At 40.5% G+C, this 25844-nt stretch overlaps 1 protein-coding gene across 2 annotated transcripts; it reads left to right on the top strand.

Moving 5' to 3' along the window:
* The first annotated feature begins 1500 nt into the window (after positions 1 to 1500).
* rubcn (rubicon autophagy regulator) lies at positions 1501 to 25349 on the top strand. Of its 2 annotated transcripts, XM_035176094.2 has the most exons (21): positions 1501 to 1743; positions 4268 to 4421; positions 5122 to 5205; positions 6921 to 7080; positions 7312 to 7418; positions 7625 to 7850; positions 8858 to 9283; positions 10485 to 10580; positions 11062 to 11177; positions 11422 to 11620; positions 12012 to 12119; positions 12986 to 13060; positions 15771 to 15825; positions 15950 to 16082; positions 16226 to 16371; positions 16758 to 16822; positions 17125 to 17363; positions 18405 to 18466; positions 18614 to 18767; positions 18929 to 19022; positions 22106 to 25349. In XM_035176094.2, exons 1-21 carry the CDS (start codon positions 1706 to 1708, stop codon positions 22240 to 22242), a joined length of 2874 nt encoding a protein of 957 aa, XP_035031985.1. In that variant the 5' UTR covers positions 1501 to 1705; the 3' UTR covers positions 22243 to 25349. The 2 variants fall into 2 exon arrangements, with proteins under 2 accessions (XP_035031985.1, XP_035031986.1); XM_035176095.2 differs by lacking the exon at positions 12986 to 13060 and having other exon boundaries at positions 1502 to 1743.
* The last annotated feature ends 495 nt before the right edge of the window (positions 25350 to 25844 follow it).

Below are 25844 nucleotides of genomic sequence, written 5' to 3'. Positions count from 1 at the left end.
AGCTTGTGATAAATTGTGCAATCTACTTGTCAGAGCGTCACCACAGCACCAACGGATCTCAAGTGTCAAGTGTCTCACAGCACAGGGGAAGGAAGTGTTATGTAATCCCAGTGGAGGCCTGTTGTGTGCAGGGACTGACCACATTGTGCTTGAATGTGTTTGCACCTATTATGTAAAGACAATTACTCACCATTCAGTCATCCACAGCCACGCCTGCTTATGACTGAGGATGACACTGGCTGTGGACTGACTCACCACTGCCACCAGGAACTGATCCAGGCTGCCTTGTGTTCATGGAGTTAACACAAAGATCAACACTGTGGCGCCATCATGTGGGTGTGATGTGACAGTGACATGAAGGCTCATAAAAAACTAAATAGCTGTGTTTTGAGCAGGATGTACGATTGTACTTGAGTGTTCTCCATTTTGTGCTACTTTATACTTCTTAATCATTATATATATATTTAAAAATAATTTATTTGACTGCAGGGTGCACTGTTTACTATTCAGATTGAGTTTTAACATAGATAAAATACAACACAGTCATAAAGTTTAAACCGGTGGTTCCCAACATGCTTGTCATGTTTCAAATGGGTATGAGTTGTTGGCACTTTCACCAAAGTCTCCTGTCTCACATAGTTTGTATTAAATAATTTACAAAAATACATGTACAATAACAGGGAATAATTCATGGATATTGAAAGAATATGGCTAATTTAAGAGACTTCCCTCTATAAGTGTGAAATTTGGTGCATCTTGATTCAATTTAAGGAGACTGTTGGGCAAAGGTACATGTATGGACGTCTAGGAGTTTCTAGGTATTATTATTTTTCTCTTACCTTGTTCTCTGGTGTCTGTATTTTTATCTCATAATATGTTAGTGGGAAAAAGTTAAACTGTTTTTGACACATTTGAAAACTGTAAAATAAATTATCCTGATAAATAAAAATCCAATAATATCATTTAGTTATAATGAAGGCTAGCTCTCATCAAAATGGGGTATTTAATCCTACTTTGATATTTTATGTAAATTTAGAGTATTTTAGATGTACTGGTACTTTTACTTAAGTATAGCAGTTCATCCAGGACTTTCACTTGTAACAAAGTATTTTTACAGATGTAATGGTACTTTTACCTAAGTCTGATAGTTCATCCAACACCTTTACTTGTAAGAGTATTTTGGCAGATGTACTGATACTTTTACATAAGCACCAGAGATCAAACAGGGGTCAGAGTCATAGTTACCACACCAGATTGTAACAGCAGGTGGAAGCATTGACTCAAATAACTGTGTTTTAGTTTTTGATTCATCAGGTTTTAACAGTTCATTGTACTTATCACATGTCTGTGATGAATAAACACATCACTCACAGAGAAGCAAACAGCAGAGGAGTTTATTACTGTGGCTTTATTTCACAGTAAAAGCCTGGATGTTATAAAGTGGGCAGAGCGGAGGACGACACCTCCGCCCCCCTCCCCCCCTCCCTGATGATGAGAGCGGGTCATGCGGCCTGCACTGTTTTGATTCACGGCTCAGAGGAGCGGGCGGGGCAGGCGGACATGGCGGCGGAGGAGGACAGGAGGAGCGGCTGATTCTCCCAAGCAGCCCTGCCTCTGCGATTGAACTCCGTTGTTTCACACTTGGCAGGAGGAGATATCGGGGAAGCTGGCGGCCTTGTACGGAGCTCTGCTCCTCCCGGAGGACATGGAGATCGCGGCGGAGGAAGAGGCGGAGGAGCGCAGGTGAGCTGACAGCTGACAGCTAACAGCTAACAGCTAACAGCTAACAGCTAACAGCTAACAGCTAACAGCTAACAGGGACCGTGGTTGTATAAATAATAACACAATTACAAACGGTTCCTCTCACTAGTTAATCCAACATGACCAGCGGCGACTCTTGAAGCAGCAACTCGCTTTAATTGAGCCACGTTACAAATCTCTAGCAGCAGCAGTGGTGGTGGAGTTATGAAGCTAGCAACAATGCTAGGCTAAGCTAACCTGACATGGTATGTTTGACAGCTTGAAGTCAGCAGCTTTAGCATTACGGCTTCAATCTTTCCAACCAGACACTTGAACTGTTTGACTAACGTCTGTGTCGTGGAAGTTTAGTCATTGTTAATGCTGACATTGTTAATCACTGCCACTGACTGGCTCTAAGTTAACTGTTAACTACCCCTCTAGCTAGGTTGTGCTAACCGCTAACTAGCTACCTGTCAAATCTAGTAAAATCTAAATAAACATTTCTTTCACATTAGTGAAAGTAGCTGTAAATAAAGTTCGAATAATGCAACGAGCCAACTAAAAGTGCATGTTTTATAATATGTTGACATTATAAAACATTAGTGTTTACTTTCTACACATGTTCAGTAGAAGTTGACTTGAGTAAATACTGCACAAGTCCTGCATGTTTGAACCTGATGTGCTGTAACAAGAGCTACAGTTGAGGAAATTCACTCTGAACAGGGAACATATAGTGTGTATTTACATATACAGTACATACTGTGTATAGTATTTACTGTAGTAATACATGCCTACATTTAAGGTACACGGAGGATGAGGGAAGTTGGGAAATACTGATGTTCTTAACTTAAAGTACCGATGTAGTTCTGAATTCAGTACATACATGTATTTAAAGTTACAATAATAGAATTGCTTGTTCCTCAGGAAATTGGCCCCTGTGAGGCCTATATTATATTAAATTACATTATAATACATCATATTATTATATATATAAATAAATCACATTAACTGATTGATGCATGCGTGCATAAGCAACTACTGTATAGCTGCATAAACAGTTTGCTGTTGTAGCTGATCCAGATGCTGCTAGTTTAGTAAAGTGGTTCCCCTCCAATCGGTCACCGAACAAATGGGACAAATGTGTCTTTGGTGGAACTGCTAACAACTCATCATCAACGTTCATCAGATTAAAGTTTACAAACAACTGATTTAATCTGTAACATTGTGTTGTGTTTTATAAAATCAGTGTGTTTTTCTTTTAGTTAAATTCTTAATATGAAAAGTAACAACTACATGATACTGTCAGAAAATTTAGTTGAGTGAAAAATACAATATTAATTCTGACATATGATGAAGTAGAATTATAAAGAAGCTTTTTAATGAAGAATAGTAATTACCTCTTATCTGTATTTAAGAACAGTACTTCAGGAAGTACTTAGTTGTATTCTACCACTAGATGAGCAAGGTACTTCGTGATAACTCTAATCCTCTTTGTATGTCGAACAATTAAAAGTGAGATAAAATAGAAACAAATCTGCACACACACACACACACACACACACACACACACACACACACACACACACACACACACACACACACACCCTACAATATGTGGAGATGATCTCTAACATTCAGCCTCCCTGTCTTCATGCTAAATGATGTGATGTGATTAGTAGGCTCGGCAGCTGACCTTGTGATGCTGCTGCTCAGCACTGCTGCTTTATAGATGGACCGGTGTTCATAAATGTGCCATTCAGGAGGATTCAAAACCTTTATTTTCCCACAAATCATATATTCTATATATGCACTGTCTTCATCTTTTTAGACTTTCAGGAAAAGAAAATATCATATTCAACCATGTGTAGGTTGTATGTTCTCTGTGTCCTGAATTCAATTTTTCAGATTTCTCCAACTACAGGGATTATTTACACCATCCTCCAAATATGTGAATTCTTTTATACATTTAAGCACATGACAAATATAAAGGCAACTGATGGCAAGTTAAATGATGTGCCCTAGAGTCTCTTTACCCTCATCTGACATATTTTCTGTCCCATTGCTACAGTTAAGTGACTCACTTTGAAAAGCTTTCAGTTTGTTTGCTGACTACAGGTGAAAAAAGAGGAACTCCTGGATATGAGCCAGTGATCGATTGTCTGTGAGGGGATGAGACCTGATATCTTTTAAGTTTTGTATCCGACACTCTTTGATCAACAGATTTTGATATCTGTATTAAAGATAAGGTTTAACTTTAGTGCCGGACTTCACACTTTTAGTTATGGGAAAGTGTGTGCCAATGCAGGAAAGGATGCGGCAACACTGCTAACACATTTATTGAAGTGAAGCATTGCCTGTTAGTCACTGTGCAGAGTTTGGATTTCGCAACTCAATTGCTGGTATTTTTTTATTTTCTGAAAGGGGGTTTTGTTCATGTGAAGGCCACAACGCTGCTGACACCCGCGCTTCTTTACCTCCTTCCTCATTCCTAAACTTCCTTCCTTTCTCCTTCCTGCTGTTCTACCAGGAGGGAGCACTGGAAGCTGCTGTCCAGCCTGAAGACCACAGTGGAGGGTCTCGTGTCCACTAACAACCCCAATGTGTGGTCCCGCTATGGCGGCCTGCAGCGGCTCCAGAAGGACATGAACAACATCCTCAGTCACGGCTTGAAGAATGAGCAGGTCAGCCGATCTGACCGATGCCACTCTCCCTTTTGTAATTGTTTGTTTTGTGCAATCTGTAAGCAAAGTAGATTACTCATCAGCGTCAGCAGTGAACCCTGCTTTGCTTTGGCAGACTTACAGGTCAAAGTTAGCATTTGTGAAACTTTAACCTGTGAATTTGGATGGTCACTCGACAACTTTGTCTCGACATGTTTTGTGATTGAACATGGAACATGGAGGGTATTGGTTCTAGCTGTGTCCCACAACCCCATTTGGAACAATTCAGCACCTCCAGACAACAAAATACAGTGTTGATCAGCTCAATGTTTCCAGATTACTTATCTTACACCTGTCACATTACATCGGGCTTTGGTGTAAAGTGTAGGACCATACAAGAGAAATGTCACACACAGCCTATAGACAGATGTTTTTAAAATTATATTACCAGGAACTGAAGCTTTACCTGTTTTTTAATTGGGAAAGTTTCTTACTTTCCCACACATTGGTAGGAATGTGTGTAACTGTTTTTTTCACAAGCTTTTTGAGAAGTTTTTACATGATCATTGAGGTTTAACCTATAATCATCAGTTGACCTTATAAAGTGTAGGGGAACGGTACTGAAACATGTGACGCTCTCCCTCTCCATTATGACTCATTGGGTTTATTGAAGCTGCTTTTCTCAGTCAGGGTCATGTGAACACCTGGTTTTGTGTTGCAGGTTTACTACAAGCAGAGAGACTACTGGCCGTTTGTGTGGTGTGTCCGCTACGTCAGCCCTCACCTCGCCTCACACGTTGAACAGGTATGGTCACCGACAGCCTCATGCAGGGTGGCACGTAAATACTAAAGAATTAGTTTGCACATATATCTCTGATCACTGGCCTAAACACTGCAAAACTAGAGCTTTTTTTCTAATTCAGATTGTATTGCCTGCTGTTTTTATTTTAACAGTGTAAGGTTTTCTGATCTTGAGATCTCAGGTCGTGAACGTACTCAACAGAAGCCTTGGGCATTTAAAGACATTTTTCCACATCATATCAGCCATCATGACTTTATATATAAGACATTGATCTTGACGATGAGGTGTGAGAAATATTTTGTATTGTAGAAGCACTGATGTCACAGCTTAAGGGAAAGTAAGTCCCTGACAAAACTGAAGTTTTCAGTTTATCTCCTAATAACGAGTCATTTGGTTGCCTTGGTTTTTCCAAACCTTTAAACAGGTTAAAAATGTCAGGTTCTACGTTTACTGAAAAACACTGACATTTGTACTCACTCTAATTCAGTTTGTACATTTTAGGAGGAAATAAACTGGTAAGGGTATTTTTTTTTGTTTGCCTCTCTGTGGCAGTAAACTAATTCTCATTTAGCTGATAAACTAGTTTTGCTTTCCTTGTTAGACGGTGAACGTAAGGTGCTGAATTTCAGAACCTGTCTGTCTGCCGGCCGAGGGAAAAACCATAGTTCCTACTTTTTTAAAGTTTTATGTGCAGTGTTATATCATCACATAGCAAAGTCACTACACTTCCTGGATTCCCCTGTTTTGTTATGTTGTGGAGAACGGTCACCCTTTAACTCCAGCCCCGTCTGTTGAGTGTAAACAGTTTTGTGTAACAGCAAAGGAATCTAATAATCTTCTTTCGATCCTCTCTGTCCACCAGGGACATGATACAATCACCATGAGATGATTTGTTCTTGATATTTTGTCGGCACTCTCTTAGTGTTGTGCTGATATGTTTCTGTCAATTCTCATTCCACTGTTGTGTTTCAACTGACTGTTTTTGTTTCAAGGCATCAAATGCATCACACCAAATCAGGCCTGTTTTAACCTCGGTATCTACTAATCTTAAAAATCAGTCAATTCAGTTCCCTTGGTTTCAGAGGATATACCTTTTTTGCAAGTGGTTGCAAGTAACCGGAAGAAGTTACACATCTATAAAAAGTTGATATCCTGCTCCCGCTAGCCACAGCTAGAAAAGATATTGTTTCATAATGGGCAAGAGTCAATTTAAGTAATTAATTTAATTCCTTATTGGCTTATGCATCCATACATTTTCTGTCGGTTACCTCAAGTTGACTAAATTACATTGCAAGAATATTACTGTGGAAAGTAATAAGTTAAATAGTTTTCAATACATTTCTATAGTAAATACACATGAAAGACATGACAAAGAAAAAGATATTAAATTGCGTTCTATGGGAGTATAGCATACAGACTGCTAGACCTTATTGCGCTGCTTATAAACATCATGTTTAGAGTAAACAGAAGACGATTTGGTTTGTTGTGCCATCAACATAAAAGTCAACCACAGAAACACCAGTGAAGAAGATCCCATGACGCTGGCTACTGTGCTGTTTTATTTATAACAAACAGTGATTACAAACAAAAACAAACATTACAAGGTTAGATAATGCTGGTTATTAGAATTCTTGTTTTTACTCAAATGGAAATCATTTTACTCATTTCAGCTTCTTTCCCCGCCTACTGTTCCCTCACAAACCTGCTTTACATTTCAGTTCAGTAAGCTGGAGCCGGTGCTGAGCAGCGGGATGCAGAGCACTGGTGAAAGCTTCAAGGCCGAGCGCTGGCTGCTTCACAGCTTACAGGTTCACATGCTGTCAGCTCAGCTCCGACCTCTGCTCAGGCATCTGGGACATGCACGTAAATACTATAATGGTGAGTTGTTCCAGTTTAATACAAGAGACATTGTTGCGTAGTGTAAACTAAAGTAAGAAATGTCTAAAATCACTTTCAGTTCCCCCTTTTCGTCTGTCCCTGTCCTTCTATACAAACTTTTGTCATCTTTCAATTTCTCTTTCTTTCCATCTACTATTTTTTTGTTCACCCTCTCTGTCTACGTCCCTCGTCCTTTGTTTTTCTCTTATTGTATCTCTCTTATCTTTTCAGATGATGCGTTTCTGCTGAGCGAGCCTCACGTGACAGCCATGTTTCAGTGTCTGGAAGCTGTGGAACAGAACAATCCCAAACTGCTGGCCCAAGTAGACACAGTTGGGGTGCGTCTGGTGAAATTACTTAAATGCTTGAGCCATGTCTCAATATTGTATGTAACTTGTTAATTTGTCTTTCATCCTTTATCTGTTTTTTTTATTATTTATACTTTGGTGTTAATCATAATGTGATTTTACAAGCCCTGGTGGTGGTGAAGAAGAACTGCCGCATGTTTTTGTATTTATTAATACCCTTCCTTTTCACCCTCCAGCTGTCCCCTCTGAAGGGCCCACAATGTCTGGGTCTGTTGAAGAGCCAGAGCCTGTGTGTGTTGCCAGGGGCCGGTGGGGCCTGGAGAAACCGTGACGCAGTGCCTAGAGGAGAAACTCTAAACCGCAGACTTACCACCTCCAACTGCTCGTTGCGTGAAGCAGTCTTCACCAGCCACAAATCTGGACCCTCTACGGGAGTCCGGTCCCAAAACAGCAACAGCACAAGTGAGGAAAGCATGTTGAGTTTTTGATCTGTTTATCTGTTGTACCACTCATCTTTTAATGCCCAACCAACCTATGCAAACGGCTAATAGGGGCTCTTTCCTGTTTTTTAAATTTATTTATGTCTGTTAACTATTTTCAATAGTCAATGAAATACAGGATTTTTCATGAAATGTTTTCTGGGACTTTTTAATGTAAATGATGGTGATGGGAGGTGAGGTAACAGGCATCACATAAAGCATTATAACTTGCTATGTGAATGTCTGAATTGGCAAATGTGTCTTTGTGTTTCTCACCTGGAGAAGGAGTGATAACTGAGATAAATGATATTCACACAGAGCGAGCACTTTGGGTCATTATTCAATTCTAAAACTTAATTGCTATGGCTTTGTTGTCAGTTTTAGGATCAGGAATTCAGTGAAAATCTCATCAGACAGATTGTGAGTGTTTTTCTCTGTTTAAATTAAGGATTTTGAGTTTTTTGATTGAGTGAAACAAACGAAGGGAAAGTTGTCATTGTTCTGCAATCAGTATATGCATGGAGAGAGGAGATGGGATCAGGGGATGGCACTATGAATGCACTACAGTTTGAGAATAGACTGACTGACTTTATTACAGAGGCCTGATTGTCTCTGGGCCACGTCAGTTACTGAAGAATGTGTTGATAAAGCCTCCAAAACTCTATGTCCTGAACTAGCTCACTAAAATGGACAAAAACCAAGTTCCTCTGGTTCCTCCAAGCATGTTTTAGGATCATTGTTCCTTTTTTGCATTAAATACATTATTTACATCACTTTTATTCACAGATCCCAATAGAAAATCCAATTTAACTGAGGAAAAATGAAAATATATTGCATGCATGTAGAAAATAAGAATATTAAATTACAATGCTGATAACCTAGTTTGAAACAATGATTTTGCATTCAGCATATGACCTGTAATCTTAAATTTTGTTTCTATCCAATCATCTTTCTCAACCCGCCTCACCTCATCTTTACGTTGTGTTGCAGACACTACCTCTCCTGCCGGCATCGTCGGACCTCCCTGGGTGTGTGTGTCCAGGCCAGGGGAGAGCGAGCGAGGCATAACATCCCCCCCCGGCTCCGTCTCGGTCCCTTGTATCACCCTAAAGGAGTCCACAACGCCCACCCATCCCCAACCTGAAGCTGGGGACTCTGGTGATGGTGACTATGACGACGGGCCAGAGTACCTGGCTATCGGTAACCTGGGGCAACGCAGTCGCCGTGACTCCCAAAGCTCCACCCACAGTAGCGAGCAGGGTGTGACCCCGGGGCATTCCATGGAGCGAAGATCCCAGGCCCCGCCCCCACCTCGGCGCTCGTCTTTTTCTGAGGTCCAGAGGGGGTCGGGCCGTGGGTCCCGAGGACACACCCGCTCGTTCTCAGACACAGGGATCAATCAGAAACTCAGGAATGGTAAGTTAACTCGGAGGGACCTCATTTGACAGCAGGTCAGGGTAACCTCGAACAGCTAGTATGTAAGATATGTTGTATTAAAGAGAAAGTTAAACTGAAATCTGAGTATGATGATTAATATTTAAAAACATATATACATTTAATGAAGGGTTAAACTAATTAAGAATGAGCAGCCATCTTTTTGAAGATGATAAAAACACCTCTCCTTAACATTTCCTTTTTTGCACACTGTCTTTGTAAAATGAAACAATGAAACATGCTCAGTAACATGTGGTCGGGCCACATTCTATCGCAGAAGATGCACACTTCCTCTCTGAATGTTTTAAATATATCTGTATTAACTTCTCCATTCTTTGCTCGCTGTTTCCCTCTCTTGGCTTGAGGTAACTTTTTCTCCCTCTGCTCTATCTCTCTCTCTGGTGTCTTTTTCTACTGTTTGTGCGAAAGGAGGGGCCCCCCGAAAAATCACCATAATAATAGAGGATCCGGTTGAAGGTCGGCAGTGCAGTTAACTGTACTCCATCATTCGACCCCTATCCCCACCCTTCTTTTTTATTTTTCTCTGCATGGTGATGAAGTCTCTCCACCCTTCTCATTTTCAGTTTCACCTTTACCTTCATAATATGTGCTTTTAGTCATTGACGTTCTTTTTTCATTGTTTTGTTAAGTCTGTTTTTTATTCAGGTCAAGTGACTTGACAAAGTCATAAATGATCACTTTATTGTTTTTGTTCATGGACACATTTTTCATGAAGTCTAAGTATTTCATTGAAAGTATGATGGTGTGTTAAAATGGCAAGTTATTAGAGATGCTGTGTGTCAACGTCCGGATTTTGTTCTGGCATTGTGAAAAATAATGTGAAAAGTATATTTTATACCTTTTCTTTAGGAAAAATACCATCATTAAGTATAGTACAGTTAACTATGTTATTATGATTAGATTATACTGATTGACGCACATTATACTGACAAGGGTCAACACTCATCAACAGTCATATTCATTATTTGTTTCTGCATGCAATGAAATGAACCGTTTCCATAGATCTTATTGATTGTTTCATACAAAAACAATGATGCATCAAATCCAAGTTTGTGTATGAATGATGTTGTGCATTCCCATACATTTTTAAGAATTCATTATGTATTTTAGCGACTCTGGAATTTCGATAACAGGCCGTTAACATGGACCGTTTGTGTCATAGAATCGCCCGTTGACGAATGCTGCTTGAAGGACTACAGCCCCTTCTCTCCTCAGTGCAGTGATTCCAGCGATCCAAGTTCCCTCTACATGGAGTCTTGTGAGTTTTCTGTTATTCTGTTTGCATAAGAACATAAACTATAGTCACAAACATGCACATATGTAAACAATATTTAACTAGATACAATTTAGTCTTAATCAGGGATTCTTTAAAGTTTAAGTAAGATGTGAGAAAATCCACTGCAAACTTTATGTGTTTGTTCCTGTAAGTGTGTCAGCCAGTCTGTTAACTTGACTCTGGACCCTGAGCAGTAAGTTCATAGAAAGGTTGTTAGGTGTGTTTGTGAGTATAAATATTTTATTGGCCATGATATCTACTTCAGACTTGGTGCAATAGTGAGTTTATTATTTAGATAAAAACAGGTCATGACATCTTGTAATATTTTATCTAACTGTTTGTTAAAGTGCAAAAAGCCAAACATTTATTTTGAAAGCTAAAACAGATAACCCTAAAATTCCAACATTGAATCACTTGCATACAAAATGTAATGGTGCTTCGTTTGTATGTTTTGGTGCTTCAGATGGGTCCCAGTACAGCAGTGTGCCAGATGGGATGTTCAGGAAACCGTCAGAGGGCCAGAGCCTCATCAGCTACCTGTCAGAGCAGGACTTTGGCAGCTGTGCTGACCTTGAAAAGGTCAGAGTGTGGTCCATTTAAACACATTGCTCATAACTAATTACATCTGCAGTTAGTTCTAATTGTTCAAACTCTGTTATATACACTTTTATGCAAATTGGTGAATGGAGAATTATAATTATTTGAACAATTCAATACTACAATTCTACAATTCATGTGGCTAATTTAGAGAAAAGAGGGTTAAAACAATGACGTCAGTCTTCTACCTGAGCTGATATCTAATTTTCTCTGTCTTTCTCTTCAGGAAAACGCCCATTTCAGCATTTCCGAGTCCCTTATTGCAGCAATCGAGTTGATGAAGTGCAACCTGCGGCGTCGGGAAGAGGAGGGCGAGGAGGAGGGAGACAGTGACTGTGAGATTCAGCAGCTGAAGCAGAAGATCCGCCTACGCAGGCAACAGATCCGTCACAGCCGCCTGCCACCCTGCACAACCTCCCACCCCAGTAAGAAAGTATTGGGATGCAATTAGATAAAACACATAGTCATCTGTACAGGTGCATGATGTTTCCTTCACAAAACTCATGGTCTGGGTTTATATTTTATGTTAGATATTCAGGTTTAGATTAGATATGAAACATACTTCATATTTTTGCAAATCAATCGCAGATTTACACAAAAACTTGACAGGTTTGGTTTGGTGAATTTGGATCCTTCACTCAACAAGATGTATTCAATGGGATTTGTATGTCTCAGTCTCAAATATTTCCCCTGGCTCAACAAATGAGCCCCACTGGCATCATAGTATAAATTAAAATTGTATATTGAGCCATCTGATACACTCATGTGTCTGATTCTTTATTTTTGTACTTCTTGTTTTATCTTCCTCTCCTGCAGTTATTCACTCCACTGACAGTGGAGGCTCCAGGAGGAGCTCTCAGGACTCCTACCAGGGCCTGTCGGACTCAGGCTCAGCTGAGGAGGTGGAGGAGTGCGAACTAAGAGGTAGAGAGAGGGAATGAGGGAGCATGAGGAACAGAACACATAACAAATGAGTTTGTAATGAGGTTCCCAATTAGCCATTCCTTTTTCAAATGGAATTCAGGGTTGCTAGTATAGCCCTGCAAGCAAAATGGCAATAGAAAAATATCTATTTGGATAAAGTATTCAATTTTAAAATCCAAAATGCACATGATGCCTTCAAGGAAATCCTTTTCTTTCTGTGTGAATGAGTATGTTTGTGTTCCATTCATAATTCATAACCTCATCATCTTGCAGTCTTCATATCACCCTTTAACATGGACTGTAAACATGGTAGTCTGATTTCAAAGGTCACAGAATGATAGTCTGCAGTGTTAGTTCTGTAAAATTGTCTTATTAGTGTTGCTATTTATTCAGACATTACAGTTAGAAAGATGGCATATCTAGGATTATTATGGTCATAAATAGGTTTGAAGGGTGTTGTTTGTGTTGGAAATCTTCTACTATATTCTACGCTGTCATTTTCAAAACATTTCCTCTGAGTTGAGGAAACAGATGAAAGTTTCTGAGACACTAACAGAGAGAAATATCTAAACATTTGATACCACTAACATGGGTTGTGGGATTTTCTTTGTGCATGTATAATGTACTTGACTTTTATATCTTTATGTGTTAATGTGTTTATTGTGTCTGCACCTCTCAGTATTGCAGTATGTGCATAGACACGTGTGTTGTATCTTGGAGCTGTATTACTTCCATATGTGTAGTATGGGTGCAGTGTACTAAGCTGTAGCATGTTTGCCTGTGACACTGACACACGTCTCTGTGGAGTGTTGAAATGTTTGTGCGTGTGGTGATGGTTGTGCTGAGTGTTAGTTTCTGTCTCTCAGATGGCTGCGAGGGTCAGTCCCTGCTGGCGGTGTCTCAGAACGGCCTCTCCCTGTCACTCGCCTCCCTCTTCTCAGGTATCTGCAGGCTGGACGTGTGGGCGAGGCTCCACAGATGCACACATACTGTTTACTGAGGCAGTGCTGCTCTGACAGGAAGCTGATGGCTCCTCTCCAAACTGATCATTTCAGCTTTCATATTAGATTTCTACCAATACAGTTTGTATAAGATCTTGCGGTGAAAACTACTCCAATTGTGTCTTAGGTACGATGCCAACTGTAGCAGGACTCGCATTACATATTTTTTTCACAGTGACAAATTTGGATTTGATTTACTTAGTAGTTTTAATGCTGATGATGAGGGAAACAAATGTGAACCAAAGAATCCAGGTCAGTGATGGATAATTGAACAACTTGAATGTCACTCGATGAAGCGCATAGCACTGCCGAGGCCCAACAGACCCCTCGAATTCAATCAAACTGCAGCAAATTTCACACACTCATAATTATCAGCCCTCTAAATATGCCTGATTCAAGATCCATAAAATATTCCCTGGGAAATTGGTGAAAAATCCTACCCTTCATTCGGATGCACGTAAAAATCTAATTGGCTCTTTCTTAGTCAAAGTCCCATCCTTCCACCAGGTTTCGTGGAAATCTGTCCTGTGCTTTTCACGGGTCCTTTTGAAAAACCAAATAAACAAACAAATGGACAGGGGCAAGAACATCACCTCCTTGGTGGAAGTAATATTCTTCTGCTACTACTTACAGTTGGAAGTTAACACCATACTGACTACATACTTAAAATTCAAACTTTTGTACCCTGTAGAGGGAAGTAAATCATCTGTCAATAAGAATATATTACCATTTGAATTAATAATTAGCTGTTGAGAGAGTCACAGCAGCTGTTCTAATTCAGTGGCCGTTTTGGTTTAGATGAAAACATTTATTCTCCGATGATCCAGCTCTACAGTATCCACATAAAAAAGTTTACATAGCAGGGCGGAGAATGCTGTCAGTTTTCGGTTTGGAGCTGAGCCAGCTGCTTCCTCACCTCAGCTGGATTGTGCGCTTGTCTGCTTTTGTCTGCGCTTGTTGCTCAGAGCTCCAGGATTCTGGTAGTTTGGTGCATGTTAGAGTTCAGAGAGGCTCATGAGGAGACGAGTGAGATAACAAGTTTCATTTTGTGCTGACTATAACTCGGGTGTTCATCCATCCATCCATCCATCCATCCATCCATGAATACAATTATTCATCATGTCCAAAGTGGTCCCAGTGAGAATGAGGTGTGATTGCTGTCACATACACATCTTCCACCTTGTTGTTCCTTTTAAAGTTTGAAGTCAAACCAGGACCAGTGGTTCTTTTTTGAGGACAGCTTGAAACAAAGTGTGTATTTTATTGAAGACACACAGTCTGTCTCATCATGACCATGAGTGTAGCTGATTGGAGTTGGACAATATGTCAATATAATATCACACTCTGATACAGCAGGAAACCTAACATTGAGATTTTGTCTGAGATAATGTTGTGATTAGTCAAAAATATACTGTTTTGCTGCTGCTTTAAGTGATACACCTTTCTGTTCATATTAGGCTGAATTTAACATGGAATTCCTTAATTAATACCCAGATCAATTCAACTTCTCTTAATCAAAGTAACTACATTTAAATCCAGTAACCATATCATAATCAAAAACTATTTAACAAGATCTGAAATTGTATGCCTGATGTTATTTTGTCCTCATTATATGAAATTACAACTTACTTAATTGATGTGAAGGTATTTGGGCAGACACATACTGGTACTTGATTTCTAAATCTAGTCAGGAGAAGCAGCAGTAGGTTGAATATTGATTTGAATGATGAATCTGAATCGAATTTACATCAATCTGATTTTGTAATTATATATGTATATTAATTGATCAGTATTATGCCAGTGATAAACTATTCCTCCTAAATAACCTGATTGTGCTGCAATTGCACCTCATTTCTCTGGACACTAAATGACTGAAAGTGAATCAACACGTTCTGTCTGCTCACATGTGCTTTTTGTGCCGGTGATACAAATCCTCCTGTGTCTTCTACAAACTCTACAGCTGACAATCTTCCTAAATCATCAGAACAAATGAGAAATCAGAAAATTATTTAACTTCACTCACTCTTCAGGCCAAACTGATTCGTCTCTATGCATCGACGATTTTGTTGCTGCTGACAAACTTCCTTGTCCAGCTCTTTGCTCTGAATCTAACCAGTGTCAGCAAACATCAATCCATGCAGGAAGTCTCCTGCTCTGCCAAACTCTACAGCTTAATGTCTTTACTTTCACATGTTGTCTGTCTTATCTCTGATCTACCAGAACATCTCTTTCCTGCTTGCTCCCTGATAAAATACACGTATATGTTTGAATATAATCAGATGTGATTTTTGTTTTGTCAGGGAAATTCACACAAAAGTATTTTTAAAGGGAAACTTGTCTTCCCTTTTTATTTACCTGTTTTCTGATGAGTCATTTCTTCTTTTTAATTAATGCTGCTTAGCTATAACAAATGATGCCACTTTAGCAGTGGTGAGAGTTGAACACCATCCACCAGCCAACTGCTGGTACATTTTTGTCCAGACAGAATCAGCCATTCTTCTCTTTTTCTCTCTAGAAATCATAACATTTGCATTTTACTACAACTATTGAAAATCTTGTAGTCTCTGTGGCTGGTGGTTAAAAAGCATTTCTACTAGTTTCTGCTTCTTGCTGCTCAAATCTATTACTCAACTGTTGTTTTGTCTTTTAGATGCAGACATAAAGCGCAGTGTGAGCAGCAGATCTTTTCTCAGCTCAGAGTCCATGTAAGTTATGCAGACACTTGTCTATTATTTTTATAATGTAAAAAATTGTTATTGAATGAGTGAAAAACTAAACAAGGACTTTTTTTTTTTAATCTAAGAGAATCTCCTCTCTGTGTGTTTTCAGCTCTCCATCCTTCCTTCAGTCTAACTCTGCTGAGTCAGTAGCCATGGGTTTGCTCAGGCAGTTTGAGGGCATGCAGCTTCCTGCTGCCTCGGAGCTGGACTGGCTGGTCCCAGAACACGACGCTCCACAGAAGGTACAACATTTTGCTTACGTACTATATTTTCACTATATGACACAAAATTTACAATGACCGATATAACTTAGAGAAGTCTGTAAGACAGTTCCAAACACAAGGAACCTGTGAACTCACACAACTCTTTTTTTGCTGTCACCCAGCTGCTGCCCATCCCTGACTCTCTCCCGATCTCACCTGACGATGGTGAACACGCAGACATCTACAAGCTGAGGATTCGTGTCCGAGGCAACCTCGAGTGGGCACCGCCGCGACCGCAGATCATCTTCAACATCCACCCTGCCCCCAAGTGAGTCCACATCCAGTGTTACCTTCCTTTGCTAATATTGACACTTTTTGGTTTTTCTTTTGTTCCTTTCTGTTTTAGTCTACCCTTCACATGCTGTTGCTTCAGCTGTGCCATGACACAACCAACAGAGCTCTGGTTAACTAATCAAAATGATTATTTTGCTTATAAGCTGCAAATTATAGCAAAATTGTCTCGGTGGCTCAAGACTGAGGCGTCACTTTTCTTGTTCAGAACTTCATAATGAGACTGCAGGTTTCATCTCATTATGTAACACCTCTCACAATAACTGTAGAGAAACAAAGTGACTGTAATGTGAAGCCTTTTGAACTCTGAAATATGGATTGTCCTCACTCTTAATATGTTTCTATAATGTGTTTCCCTGTCAGGAAGAAGATAGTTGTGGCTAAACAGAACTACCGCTGCGCTGGCTGTGGCACCCGCATCGACCCAGGTTTGACTAGCAATCCCACAAATTCTTCTGTACGACCAAACGGGAAAGGATTTTCTCGTTCCTGAATTTCTTTTAACATTTGCAATTCCAATTTTTGTGGTTACTTACATTTTACAAGCAGACAGTGCAACTGTAAGACTTAGAGCAAGTCTCGTTCCAACTCAATCAGCTGGCTTAAAAGTTTTAACTTATGTATAGAAATTCTTTGCAGAGATACTTTTACTTTTGTGCTCAAACGCTGTGTCCATTAAAAACACTCACCTCTTCACTGCTTGTGTTTCTGCTGCCTCTCTCCACCTCAGACTATATTAAGCGACTGCGTTACTGTGAGTACCTCGGCCGTTACTTCTGTCAGTGCTGCCATGAGAACGCCCAGGCGGTGGTTCCCGGTCGAGTGCTGAGGAAGTGGGACTTCAGCAAGTACTACGTCAGCAACTTTGCCCGTGACCTTCTGAGCAAGATTGCTGGAGACCCACTGTTCAACCCTAATGACATCAACAGCGGCCTCTACAAGAAGGTTAAACCTCTGGAGGCTGTACGGGTGAGTACCACAGAGGGATGGAAAATTTGTCATTAACCAGATGGTTGTAAATTTAGCCTACGTTTAATTATTTTTTTCTAGTGTCCCACCACAACAACTTTTACAACAGTTTAAATTATTTCAAACATTTCACGTTTTCAAACATCTGATAAATGGTTCAATACAAACTTTGGACATAAATCATTACTTCATTACCGAGCATGAAGTGTCCTAATTGTAAAATGACAAACTTGTGACAGATTCTGAAGCTGGAAATAGTCCAGTAATCAGGGTGTGAAATCAGAATGAATAGAACCATTCATGTCGTCAACAGCTCCCATTGAAAGGAGGCTAAAAAAAGACTAATTGCCTCAGAGTTGCAGCTCAATGGTCGGCAGTGGTGCTAAACTGTCTAAACCACACAGTACCTTACCTATTATTTAATTTAATGAAGGAGCAAACCTTCCAAAGCTGTAATCTACTATCACTAAGTAATCTATTTCTTTTGAAGAGTGCCTCAAATATAATTTGGTGTGAACTAATTAAATGTTGTTTTGAATTCTGACCATCTCAGTAGAGTGTTGGTTTAAGGTTCATGGATTAATAAGGGTTATTTGTAGCTTTTACTTAAAGGACATGCAAATGGTGAGAAGAGAAATGTAGTGTTTGCCCACCTCCATCAGCTAACACAGGATATTTAACACCTTAACAGAAAGGTACTGTTGGTAATATTTCTCTCTTCAGCCATTTTCAGACATGAACTCTGTAAGATCTCTGGACAATGGGTCTAGACTTGTCCAGAGACTTTGCCAACACACTCACATTTTTTGCTGTAATCACACATGGGCTAACTTGGGCATTACTCATCACTCAGAGCTTTTACTGGAGGGCTAGTAGGAGAATGTCCATAGCAACTGACTTGCACATTTGTGTTCTCACATACAGCCCCTCCGGATAATTTCAGGAGATTGTTTGGAGTTCAGTGCATGTCTGTTAGCAACTTATGACTGTGTGTTTTTCTTTACTTGATTGTATGTTAAAGTAATCTTTTGTTTCATTTAGGTTTTGAGGGTGCAGCTGTTCCACATGAAAAATCTCTTCAAGACCTGTCGCTTTGCTAAAGGGTATACGATAACTTGTTGCTGCATGTTTCTGAGTTTCACAATCATTTTGAAATCACACAAAATTATTCTCCTCGTTCAGACAGGCATCTTAAACTCAGGGTGTCTTTGTGTGTGTGTGTGTGTGTGTGTGTGTGTCCTTCCCCTTAGGGTGCTGGACCACTTCGACAGCCTGCCAGGTCACCTGACTGAGGACCTTCACCTCTTCTCCCTCAATGACCTCAGTGCTGTGCGCAACGGAGAACTGGCCCCCCGGATGAAAGAGCTGATTAAACTTGGTACCGTGCACGTAGATGGTTGTGTGGTAAGATGAGCATCTGCTTCTTTTGTGACCTTTAATTGTGCCATGGTGATTTGTCACAGTGATTCAAATTGATAGATCAGTTACATAATTGTTATGAAGTCAGTAAACAACCAGATATTTCGAAACCATGTTTGATGTTTCTGTCCTTCCTTCCTCCGCAGCTTTGCCAGGCGAAGGGTTTTGTGTGCGAGTTCTGCGGCAACGACAAAGACATCATCTTCCCCTTTCAGCTGAACAAGTGCCAGCGCTGCGAAGGTGAGCCCTCTCTGCTGGCGGCAGGCCTGGGCGGCTTGAGAGCCCCCAACCCCCGCACACCCTTCATTCCTCTTACCTGGAGAGACTGGAAGATCTCCAACCCCCGTAGGCTGGCAAAGGCCCTTTCTCGAGACCGGAGAGAGGGGGAGGGAGGGGAGGAGGGTTTAGACACAGAAGTGTATAGGGGGGAGAAGAGGGGAGAGCGGGAGAAGAGGGAAAAGACGAGGGAAGTGTCAAGGGACATGGTTGAAGAGAGGCAGGAGAGAGTAAAGCTGGTCAATGTTTTCTCTAGGGGCAAAGGAGATGAAGAGGAGCAGGAGATGACTGGAGGGACGTCAGAGACGGAGGAAGAGGGAGAGGAGATAGGAATTAAACAAGATGAGGTGTCCAGCAAAGAGAAAGTAAATGCTCAGGAAGGGAGAGATGGGCAAGTAAGAAGGGAAAAAGTCAACTTATTGAAAGTTCTTCAACTGGACAGATTAAAGAAGAGAATCTCAAAAGGAGATAGTGAGAGTGAGACATGCAGCAGCATAGAGAGTCTCGATGAAGTTGGTCAAGAGACAAAAGGACATTGGAAGCTATCAGGGCTTTTCCGTCGACCCAAGGTTTTCTCCAAAAGAGAGACAGAGTGTGAAGAGAAAACAGAAATTAAAGTGGAGTCTGAAAATCGACTTTTGGAGAAACTAGCAGGAACCGAGGAGAAGGCGAAAAGCAAGAGAGAGACTGATGAGGGTAATGAAAAGCAAGACAAAGGTGAAATACAAGGAGCTGGTACAGAAAAACGGGAGAAATTTACAATCATGAAACTGCTAAAACCCCATCAGCTGTCAGCTGTTTTCTTCAGAGGGAAAGTCAGAGAGGAGGTTAAAAGCGAGGGAGGGGATGAAAAAAGAGAGGTAGAAATAGGGGACGACCAAAAACAGTCGACCATCACCCGGACGAACTGGAGAGGTCGCAAAACTCGTAAAGCCAGGAGAGTAAGCCGAGGCAGGAAGATGAGGGAGGGAGCAGAAGAGGAGAGCAAGACGGAGGGTGGAGAGAGCGCAGAGCTAAACGACACAGATGAATGTACTGAGAGAGGCGGAGGACAAGAGTAAGAAAAATGAAAAACGGAGGTATATTCAAGCTACAAAGAATTAGATCTACACATAGAGTAGTTGAAGAGTTAATATTTCAGGGAACAGCATCTTGTATGTTCCCAGATACTGATCATTTCTCCTCGTCTGAACGTATAAAGCGAAAGTCTTTAGTTAATTAAGGTTTACAGAGGTTTTCTTTACTAACGCCTTCATCTTGTTTACATGTTTTTAGTAGTTCTGTACATTTTTGATACTGTCTTGGCTGCACAATTTCAAAAACATCACCACCATCATCCTGACAGCAATGTTTACCATATATTGGAAAATGTAGTAGTCAAGCAGCAATCATTGATACCACTCACATATCATAGCAGCGAATTGACTGAATGACTATTGACCATATATAAAGAAGGATGACGCGACTCCGCTCCCTCCCACCGTAGAGACATTACGCCAAAATATGGACCCTGTCATCTCGCACATTCGGAGCCAGGGTTCGTACAGTAGTGATCGGGTTCTGATCGCTGATCTGATCGGGCTCTGATAATGACAATGGTAAAAAAGAGGAACCGCAGCCTGTCTCAACAATATCTGCATATTGATAAATTTAAAGATTAAATGATATATTATTGCTCGATCTGTGAACCACCAAAAAAATCTGAAGAGTGGTATCAATCATCTCATCCTGATTAATTGTGCAATCCTACATCTTTATTTCTCTCTCTCTCTCTCTCTCTCTCTCTCTCTCTCTCGCTCTCGCTCTCTCGCTCTCTCTCTCGCTCTCCCTCCCCTTTTCACACTCTTTCGTCTGACTGTTGGTTTGAGACATTTCTCACTCTTCTCACTCGTTTCTTCTCTCACTGCTCCTGTTTGTTGCTGTGTTACCAGCTCTGGTTGTGTTGGTGTCTCGTGTCTTTGCAATGGTGGAGGGAAGATATGTTTTGGCAGCTATTTGGTGATGGATATCTTTTGGCCTTGATTCTTTAAGTGCTGGTGATGCATTGCTGGTTTACTTTCACGTCTTCGGCTCTGAGCTCTGTGCTGTTTTGGTCTTGTTCACTTCCTGTCGGTCAGAGATGGATTGCAGCTTAATATCGAGATGATTTCTCGTGCTAGGGATGGAAAATGATACCAAAATGGTGTGTTCTCTTCTAGACGTTTACATTTCAGTTTGCTTTGGTCATGAATTTCAGTTTGGACTTTTGTGACACTAGTCTGTTGCACATGTTTTTAGTCTAACCGAACACTACTTGAGCTGATTACTCTGATTGGTTCATTCAAAAGTAGTTTTATATTTAATGTAGACTTGACCGCAGAGGAAACATTATTCCAGTTGTTTTGCTGCCTCGTCTGATTGTTTTTTTTATTTTGTTTTCATTTAGATTTTTGTCGAAGGAATATTCTTAATAATGCGATGTGCCATGTGTCATATTGAATGTGTAATTTATGCTTTTTAGTTGACTTTAGATCTGCCTGCTATTATTTAAGTTCCATTTTCATGTGAACCTGAAATAAACACTATTTTTGAATTTGAATGGCTTGTCATTTCATCCACTCTTCATTATTTTCATTAGTTTTGGAAACGGGAACAAAATCATACAGGAAATAAGTTTGTGTCGAAGCACATAAGTTGAGAGATTTTTTGACGCACTAAAGGTGTCTGAACAGGTTTAGGGTGGAGTGTGTGTGTGTGTCCTAGTATGTCAGCTTTCCGACGTTCCTGCCTCCGCCTCCCTTCTGTCTCGCTGCTTTTCACTCCTCTGCCTTTTATACTCCTCACCTCACCTTTCCTCCCCCAGGTCTCATCGTGATTGGCTGCTGTGTCGTCAAACTGGTTTAACTGGCTTGGCTTATGTGAACACAGCCGCATTGTTTGTTTTAGTAACACGAGAGCTGCTCTTTGTGAAGATCTTCCTTTGATAATTGGTGACACATTTGTGCCACAACCCCTTTGTACCGCTCCGTCACTAACTTTTGTTTTTGTGATGTTCCTCCTCTTTCCAGAGTGTCATGCGTGTTACCATCGAAACTGCTTCCGGGCGGGTAAAGAATGCCCTCGATGTCTGCGGCTGGCGGAGCGGAGAGAGAGGATGGCACGGAAAAACATGGAGGAACAAGAAGACGAGGGAGGAGGGACCTAGTGCCGGTAACAGAGGGAACTCAGAGGAGGAAGAAGAAGAGCACAACACGACCTTGATTGTAGTCACTGACCACCTCTCTTTCCGTTCCAGTCTTCTCAGACCTGGGTGACTATACTCTTTGCAAACAGCTGTTTTGATCTCAGCAGGCTTTACCACATCAAGTCATCAGTTGTGTCACATGAGCTGAAAAGGAACGTGGCCACTGTTGATTCTCAGATAAATTATTTCTCCAAGCCCTTTTCACACATGCATTTAACGCTTCATCCTGTTTTAACAAAGGCTACGGTCATTTAAACATAGAAATTAAGTGACTGTTATGAAACATAATAATTCCTTCCATGGCATGGCAGTTTTCTAATTATGCTTTGGTGAACCTGAGAGAAACAATGCTTAGTTAGAAAGGCACACAGAGAGGCTTAAAGACTTAAACTGGGAAAGTGGGAAAATACATCTTGGATCCGCCCATTTATTCACATCTGCTACAAAATTGTTTGGGTTCTTCCTTGGGCCATGTTCCACCTTTGCACATAATTTCATGACAATCAGTTCTGGAGTTTTTGCGTAATCCTGCTAAAAAAATAAAGATAATTCCCCCTAAAAATACTTCAGAATCTGGATCATTACGTGGATCTGCACCAAATTGCACATGTTCATAGATATTAGCATTCTACAGATTTCTGCATGAAAGATCTCTGCATTATTTCTTGAGGAATTTGCAGAACTGTTGAAGAGCACCCTTATCTGGCAAACCGACAAACGGCGTATCTCACAATGTGAAAAGAAATTCCTGGATCTTCCCCCTGATCAGGATCTGCATCAAAATTGGTTGGGCCCTTCCCTGACCCAAACCGCATCCTTCCTCCTTCCACGTCTCATGGTAATCCGTCCTGTGGTGTCTGTCCGACCTTGTTTACAAACAAACAAGCCAACCAACAAACAGACAGGGCTGAAAACACATCGTTTCCCCTTTTGGAGCAGCGCTGCAAAAATACAAAATCAACTTCAAATTCATTTGAATGTCCAATGTGTGAAAAGGGCCTGAGAGTCACGTCTCCTGTGGTAAAATCAATATATTTTTTCACATTTAAATAGATCAGAAAAGAAGTATTTGTTCAGAGTATTGTGCCCAGGTTTGATATTTATCTTTCCTACAGCTGCAGCTTCTGGCAACTGCTTTGACTCGGGTGATTTTTACTGGCTACTGGCTTAGCTGAAGTTTGTTTCTGTGAATTAAAATGACAGAGTTTATTTGAAAAGAGGAGAAAATAGCAACTAATTCAAAGTTTAGATCTGTTTTATGATTTGACTGATTTCCAGTACAGACACTGTATTGAAGCTATCCTGCCCTTTATACTGAATTGTTTGTTTTTATTTTTAAAATGAATTAATCCTTAGTGTTTTGTTTTAAGCTGTTTTAGCCGTGATTACGTGCCTCTAGGACCAATGAACTCAAATCTGGCAGAGCTGCTGGATTGATAGAAGCACTACACTTCAGGTAGAGGTCTCAGAGTCAGTGTCGCAAAATATTTTAAAACTGCAAATGCTCTGCTTTAGTGCTGCTTTGTGAGCCTGTGTGGTTCCTAGAAAGAGCTGTGTGAATATGAGTGTGTGTGTGTGTGTGTGAGAGTGTGTGTGTGTGTGAGAGAGAGTGTGTATGTACACACACGTCTACCTGCTGTACATGCAACCATGAACAAATGATGTGCACCAGCTGAATCAGCACTTGCCTGTTATTTTCGAACAGCTTTGGAATAATAGAGTCCAGCGATTTGCACTGACGTCCTGTCTGTTGTTGGGGAGTCATGGATCACTCTCTGGGGGATTTTTCAGATGCTCAGTTGTTCGAACCTTCACTGTTTCTTTAATGAAGCTCCTGTCACCTGGGTCACACTGCATTGTGAAGGGTGTTAGTCCAAAACGTTAGAGTCTGTCAGTGCAGCAGAAACATGAGTCACTTCTCGGACTGAAATCTTTCAGTGGGTTCCCAACTTTCTTTGGCTCACACCCCTTAAAGCAATAGTTCAACATTTTGGATTTGCTCTTATTTGCACTCATGCGCTCTTTTGCTCAGACTTAAATGAGAACATTGACACCTCTCCCTTGTCTGTATGTTAAAATCTTTTATTGAAGGATTTTCAGAAACCCAAAGAGGTGAAATCCCCAGTATCTAACGAGAGTAAAGAAAACATTGGATAAGTAATAGAAAATGTGGCAAAATCTTATTTTTCTTTTTATTTAAATCATCACGTAACCCCTCAGATTTCTCTGAGGACCCATTTGGATCCTGAGGCGTCGGTTGGGAACCACTGATCTAGTCACGTGTTATTGTCTGTTGCTCTTTAAAAGAGTTTCTGCTCTGAAACTCCTTCAGAGTTAAAAACAGAAAATGTCTTGTGACTGATTTTGCTTCCAGGGCTTCATCTCTTCATCGTCTCTGTAGTGAGTTCAAACAACCAACAGCCTGAGGTCTTTTCACAGGATGATCCAACGATTGTTTGTTTTTTTTTGTGGGAAGAATTAATAATATGTTCTTGTCAAGATAGGAATGAAGTTATAGGAAATTAAGTTTTCAACCCACTGATTAAATCAAGCATTTCCGATTTTTAGTTTCGTTGCCCTGGACGTTTTGTCCCAAGTACAATCTTGTATGAAACCTTTAAACAGGCTACGTTCCAGAGAACACCCCATCCTCTACAGGCTCTGCTTTATGTAGACAGACTGTCTCTCACAAGACGCTGCTTAAAGCAATAAGTGTGACGTCCATGTCCCTCAGCTCACAGACACAGAGCATCTCACAGATAAAATGCTCCCACGTCTCTCTGCGTTTCAACCAGGCTGCTTTTTTAAAGGAAACTCCGAGCTCTTCACCTAATCACTCCTGAACGAAGCGACCAAACGACTCCAATGGAGAAAAAAAAAAGCTCAGCAGATTGTTTGACCTTGGATTGCCTTTAACACGGAGGAAGAGTGTGGAGGTTTTAAGTGCACTACAGATGAAAATGTCTATAATTATTAATAAAAATGTTAATTATTATAATGATTATTATTTGTGTTCATTGGCCTTTGTTCTATGATGATGTTGACAATAAAAGACTGGCTAGACTGTTCATGAGCGTCACTGTGTTTGTAATATTCCGGATAAGTTGTAGTTACTTTACATTATCATTTTCAATATCAATTAATCTGCTGTTTACTTTGAACACTTTAAGACAATAAAAGATGAGAATGGTGCATCACAATCTCTCAGAGCCTCATATGGCTTTTCAACTACTTTAAAATAAAATGCAACCTAAAGAGTTTTGGTTTATTTTAACTTCACTAAAATGATGAATTTTCATCAAAATAGTTGCAGCTTCATAGGACATTTATTGACTTATCATTTCAGCTTGATGAAAATATGTTTTATTTTATTCAGGCTATTTCTCTTGACTCAGTGCTGCCTCACTTTCAACATTTACTGAATAGTAGAAAGAAGACCAATGCCTAATGGTTTTAATACATCTTCAGAGAAGTCATGAAAACATCTTACTGTCTGGTGGCTCAGGTGTACGAGAGGCTGGTCCCTCTGTCCTCCAGAGGGACCTAGAGGTCAGTCCACATTC

The sequence above is a fragment of the Hippoglossus stenolepis genome, chromosome 14 (assembly GCF_022539355.2).
Source record: "Hippoglossus stenolepis isolate QCI-W04-F060 chromosome 14, HSTE1.2, whole genome shotgun sequence".
In the NCBI taxonomy this organism is placed as follows: domain Eukaryota; kingdom Metazoa; phylum Chordata; class Actinopteri; order Pleuronectiformes; family Pleuronectidae; genus Hippoglossus; species Hippoglossus stenolepis.
Note: the sequence above shows the minus strand (reverse complement) of the source record. Positions and strands in the feature narration are given on the sequence as shown.

What these genes read in the sequence shown, in the direction of transcription:
- rubcn (XM_035176094.2), top strand. Translation starts at nt 1,706, where the DNA reads ATGGAGATCGCGGCGGAGGAAGAGGCGGAGGAGCGCAG. An exon ending in TCGCCTCACACGTTGAACAG is followed by an intron (nt 5,206 to 6,920) that starts GTATGGTCACCG and finishes TTTACATTTCAG; the next exon opens with TTCAGTAAGCTGGAGCCGGT. An exon ending in TGCACGTAAATACTATAATG is followed by an intron (nt 7,081 to 7,311) that starts GTGAGTTGTTCC and finishes TTATCTTTTCAG; the next exon opens with ATGATGCGTTTCTGCTGAGC.